This window comes from Orcinus orca, chromosome 9 (genome assembly GCF_937001465.1).
Source record: "Orcinus orca chromosome 9, mOrcOrc1.1, whole genome shotgun sequence".
Classification (NCBI taxonomy): Eukaryota; Metazoa; Chordata; class Mammalia; order Artiodactyla; family Delphinidae; genus Orcinus; species Orcinus orca.
In genome coordinates this window covers 28,622,687-28,628,517 of record NC_064567.1, presented here as the reverse complement: position 1 = coordinate 28,628,517, position 5,831 = coordinate 28,622,687, and the positions used below count along the sequence as shown (strand labels likewise).

Below are 5,831 nucleotides of genomic sequence, written 5' to 3'. Positions count from 1 at the left end.
GCAAATTCCAAATCTGTTCTGAATCACTGCTAGCAATCTGTAAGCCCCAAATCCACTGTCATCATTAACCAAAATATTTATTGTTACACCCACTGTGTATGTATATAGTGGGCAAAAACATTCAACAGGTTATTTACCTACTTTTTAGTATTAATCTATTGTGAAAATGGCTATAATTCAACAGAAAGTTTAGTCAATAGGGAAAGTTAAGACCTTCTTACAATATCTATTAATCCCATAACAGTTTTATTCAAAACTATTTCTCAAAGCTACTCACATAACTTTTGTTATTCTATCTGTCATTAAGATTGCCTTTGCCTATATGTAAATCAATGAAGTTAGAACACTCCCTCACACCATACACAAAAATAAACTCAAAATGGCTTAAAGACTTAAATATAAAACATGACACCATAAAACTTCTAGAAGAGAACATAGGCAAAACATTCTCTGACATAAATCATACCACTGTTTTCTAAAGTCACTCTCCCAAGGCAAAAGAAATAAAAACAAAAATAAACAAATGGGACCTAGTCAACCTTATAAGCTTTTGCACAGCAAAAGAAACCATAAACAAATTGAAAAGACAACCTATGGACTGGGAGAAAATATTCGCAAACAATGCGACTGACAAGGGCTTCATTTTAAAAATATACAAACAGCTCATAAAACTCAATAACAAAAAACAAATAACCCAATCAAAAAAATGGCAGAAGACCTAAATAGACATTTCCCCAAAGAAGACATACAGATGGCCAACAGGCACATGAAAAGATGCTCAACATCACTAATTATTAGAGAAATGCAAAGTAAAATGGCAAGAGGTACCATCTTCCATGGGTCAGAATGGCCATCACCAGAAAGTCTAAAAATAATAAATGCTGGAGAGGGTGTGAAGAAAAGGGAATCCTCCTACACTGTTGGTGGGAATGAAAATTGGTGCCACCTCTATGGAGAACAGTATGGAGGGGTCCTTAAAAAAGTAAAAATAGAGTTATCATATGATCCAGCAATCCCACTCCTGAGGATATATCCAGAAAAGATGAAAACGAATTTGAAAAGATACATGCACCCCAATGTTCATAGCAGCACTACTTACAATAGTCAAAACGTGGAAGCAACCTAAGTGTCCATTGACAGATGAATGGAAAAGAAGATGTGGTATATATACAATGGAATATTACTCAGCCACAAAAAAGAATGAAATAATGCCATTTGCAACAACATGGATGGACCTAGAGATTGTCATACTAAGTGAAGTAAGCCACACAGAGAAAGACAAATATAATATGATATCACTTATTTGTGGAATCTAAAAAAATGATACAAATGAACTTATTTACAAAACAGAAACAGACTCACAGACATAAAGAACAATCTTATGGTTACCAAAGGTGAAAGGGGCAGGGAGGAGAGATAAACTAGGAGTTTGGGATTAACAGGTACACACTATTATATATAAAATAGCTAAACAGCAAGGACCTACTATATAGCACAGGGAACTACATTCAATATCTTGTAATGTATAACGGAAAAGAATCTGAAACTTTGCTGTACATCTGAAACTAACACAACATTGTAAATAAACTACCCTTCAATTAAAAATTATTTTACAAAAAGATTGCCTTGCTTTCTCAATTCAGTGACTTTTTTTTTTTTTTTTTTGCATTACGCAGGCCTCTCACTGCTGTGGCCTCTCCCGTTGCGGAGCACAGGCTCCGGACGTGCAGGCTCAGCGGCCATGGCTCACGGGCCCAGCCGCTCCGCGGCATACGGGATCTTCCCGGACCAGGGCACGAACCCGTATACCCTGCATCGGCAGGCGGACTCTCAACCACTGCACCACCAGAGAAGCCCCAATTCAGTGACTTTTATGCCACCATGTAAAATCAAGTGAAGTATGTGGTTGTATTTAGGTAATAGGCTACCTTTACATATCTATAAATATCTTCATTAAAACTTTCAATAGAGTAACAATTTAAGAATTATTTATGAATTCAGACAAAGTTATCTATCAAGAAGTACTATATGCCTATCAGGTTATGTGTAGAATGATATACTTTTGTCAAAGATATATGAACTCTGATGGTAAAATGACAGCACACATCACAGTACTGTACCTTGAAATAATTACAGATTTGAATTTTACCTCTTCCAGACTGAAATTTTCTAAAAGTCAAGGCCTATGTTTTAGATATACCTTTTTAAAGATATACTTTTATATTCAGTATCTAGTATAGTGCTTGGCACAGGGTGGATGTTCTAGATAGGCTTGTGGAATGAATCAATGAAATGTATAATCTGGTTGAGAAGACAACAATAAATATTAAACAACAAAGAACTGAACATAAAAAGGGAGGTTGGGTCAAAGCATCTATAGACCTTGAATCTTCACCCTGATCTGATCTTTGCCGTGCATAGATATCTCTAGTATCCCTTCTCATAAGGACAGTAACCCCATCATGAGAGCACCAACCTTATGACCTCTTTTAACTCTACCTCCCAAAGGCCCAGTCTCCAAATATCATCACATTGAGGGTTTGGAATTCAAAATATGAATTCTGGGATGGGATGTAATCCAGTCCATACAGCTTACATCAAGGCTTTTATTTAACGGGGTAGATTTCCAAGGGTGCAATGGAAATAGTAAATAGTACCAGACTGATACCAATAGATATTGTAACAGTTCACATTTATGCCACCTATACACTAGAATACATGAGGATATTCTTTTCAACTCATCCTCAAATAAGTTGAAGTACCAACTTTGTTGCATGCATATTAACTTCTCATATATTCTGGGATTTATACCTGGATTTTCTATATTGCTTCTCTGATAGTTTTTCCAACAGTAGCTTTACATTTATTTAATTTCAGTGTAAGGTCTTCACTTTTTCCTGTCAACTCAGCTCAGCTGAGTAGTTGAATGCCTCCCCTCCTCCCTCCCTTCCTCAATTTCTGTGTTTGTCTAGATTTTCTGGGATATTTATTCTTCCATATGAACTCTAAGATGATTGAAACTCAATACTTTTTTAAATCCCTGTTGAAATCCTAACTGTAATTATATTAGACTTATGTACTAATTTTGGTACAACTGCCTTTTTAATGATTTACTTAATATACTTTATTTCTTCCATTTTTATTATGCTATTACCTGTTTGCAATGTTGCTTTCCTTCTTTCGTTTTTTAGTGGGGAGGAGTTGATAGAGTTGTCACTCATTTCTTCTTCTCCCTTGTTAAAAGGCAGAAAATTCCTCTTTCTTTTCTGAATCTCATAATATAGCACTTAGTTCTCTAATGTTAGAAAACAAGCCTTCAACTATTTCCCCATCAAGGTGTTCTATTTTCCCACTGCTTTCATCCTCCCTCCAACAAGTTAGCAGTTTTGAAACACTTTCATTTCCCTAAACTTTCCCATTCTCCTCTACTCCCAAGTTTTGCTGAGATAGACTAGTATTTTTAGTTATAGACTATTATTAGAATCTCCCTTGCAGTATTACAAAAATTATCTTCTATTTCAAAAGTCCTTGTTTAGCAGTTACACTGCATATTTTCAGCACTCTCTAAATACCCAAGGTTTATTGATTACCAGTTATCATCTATTTTAAGATGTTGTAGTTGGGGGGTTGAATAATGGCCCCCCAAAAGATGTGGAAAGTCCTAATCCCCACTTCCTGTGAGTGTGACCTTTGTAGGATCTTTATAGATGTGATTATTTAAGAATCTCAAGATGAGATCATCCAGGATTTAAGATGGGCCCTACGTAAATCCAATGATTTGTATCCTTAAAAGAGAAAAGGAGATGGGGGACTTGAGACACAGGGAGGAAGACTATGTGAAGATGAAGGTAGAGAGTGGAATTATGCTGCCACAAGCCAAGGAATATGAAGAGCCACCAGAAGCTGGAAGAGGTCCCTGGGCAGACATGACTGCTCCTGGACTATGGCTGTGAGGGCCTGGAGGCAGGTGTCAGGGCCCCTTTAACATCTGCAGTTGGACCCAGGTCAGCAGGTCTACCTCCAGGTGCTTACAAGGGTGTGTCTCCTGGTGGGTCCCTGGATGGGCAGGAGTATTCCTGGTTCATGGCTGAAGGGGGCTCTAGCCAAATTACAGGGCTAGTTCAGGATTTGCAGCTGGACCTAGGTTGGAGGTCCTGCCTCAGAGCACAGATAGACATGTCTCCCCGGGCGGTGGAGGGGGCGTTGCCTGGAGAGTCAGGACTAGCATCCTGAGAGGGGTTGGAGCTGGATCACATACCACTTCAGGGTCCACAGCCAGGACTGAGGTTGGCTGGCCAGACACCTGGGGCATAGGCAGGTGTGACTCCTGCGCAGTCCTTTGGCAGATGGTGTTGTGGCAGGACAATGCCAAATGGGGCTGTAGAGGAGTCCATGGGGAGACAGGGCTACTTTCAAGTCTGTAGCTGGGACCACAATTGGAAAGTCTGCCACCTGCACATGGGCTGCCTTTTCAAAACAGCCCTCTTTGGTCTTGGGCTCTACCAGGGTTTCACAGTCTCTTACTTGGATCCCAAATCTCTCACAAAGGCACTTTTGCCTATGGATGGTTGCCAATTTATTGTTGCTGAGTTGGGGAGAGATAAGCAGGAGACTTCCACCATCTTGTTGATATCACTCTGAGGTTGGTTCCTTCGGAGGGCTGGGAGGGAGAATCTGTCCCGTGCCTCTGTCCTAGCTTCTGGTGGTTTGCTGGCAAACTGTCCCTTGGCTGATCTCTGTCTTCATATCGCTGGTCTCCCTGTGTGTGTGTCTGTCTCCAGATTTCCCCTTTTAATCAGGACACCAGTCATATTGGAATAGGGACCCATCCTATTCCAGTACGACCCCACCTTAACCACTTACATCTGCAATGACCCTATTTACAAATAAGGTCACATTCTGAAGTTCCGGGGGGTTAAGACTTCAACATATGAATTTTAGGGAGATGTAAAGCTTTCTGGGAAACAAGTAGAGTTCTTACTGAAGGAAAGCATAAGGACTCATAATTTAAGAAAATAACCCTACTTTACTTTCATGAAATCATTAGAAATATTATAGACGAATTTCTTTTTTTTTTCTTAAGTATAATTTCCACTTTATTGTCTTTCCAGGGGACAGTATTTCTTTAGTCTTTAAGGACTTAGCTCTTTACATGGGCTTTGGTGGAGGTCGTGGGGCAGCACCCGCAGGTCTAAATCAGGGTGGAGGTGTTTGGTCCTTCCGGGCTTCCCGAGAACGATTCCTGACTACCTGGCTGTGAATGGCACAACTCATGCAGTAATGCAGTTTCACATACAGATTGGGAAGCACATAGGCGTCGAAAACACTCGCTTCAGAAATGTCCCTGACGGCTGCGGCCTCTATGTTGTTCCGAATGACGAACTTCTTCATGGCCTTATCCTTGGGCACGCATCGGGCACAGCTGGTGCAGCGAACAGGCTGCACGTGGCCGCGGCCCTTTTTGGCATGACCATTATTCCTTCTTTTCTTGGTCATCTTGGCAGGAGGCGAGAGAGCTAGATGAAGTTCTTAATTGTATATGTATGTATGTGATTTATGTATTCATATCTTAGGATTTAAATATACAAAAATAAGCTTTATAGTCTATGGCAGTTTTCAAAGTAAAAATGTTGTTTTTCTCTTCTCTGTAACGTCTTTTGTAGTTATTACAGTGATTTAGGTCTTCTGTACTGATAAGTCACACAGAAAACATGTAGATACTAATCACTACGAGAAAAGCCTTTCATAGTCTACAAGCTATAAGTTAGTCTGATTAGTGTAGCAAATCCCAATGAACATGCTAAAGCCCACATACTAATTGTAGCTGTCAT

At 39.7% G+C, this 5,831-nt stretch overlaps 1 protein-coding gene across 1 annotated transcript; it reads right to left on the bottom strand.

The window, feature by feature from the left end:
• Positions 1 to 5,063: 5,063 nt before the first annotated feature.
• On the bottom strand, positions 5,064 to 5,496 carry LOC101286254 (40S ribosomal protein S26-like). Its single transcript, XM_012531501.2, has one exon. The coding sequence runs from the start codon at positions 5,494 to 5,496 to the stop codon at positions 5,197 to 5,199; it is 300 nt and encodes a 99-aa protein (XP_012386955.1). The 3' UTR covers positions 5,064 to 5,196.
• Positions 5,497 to 5,831: the final 335 nt, after the last annotated feature.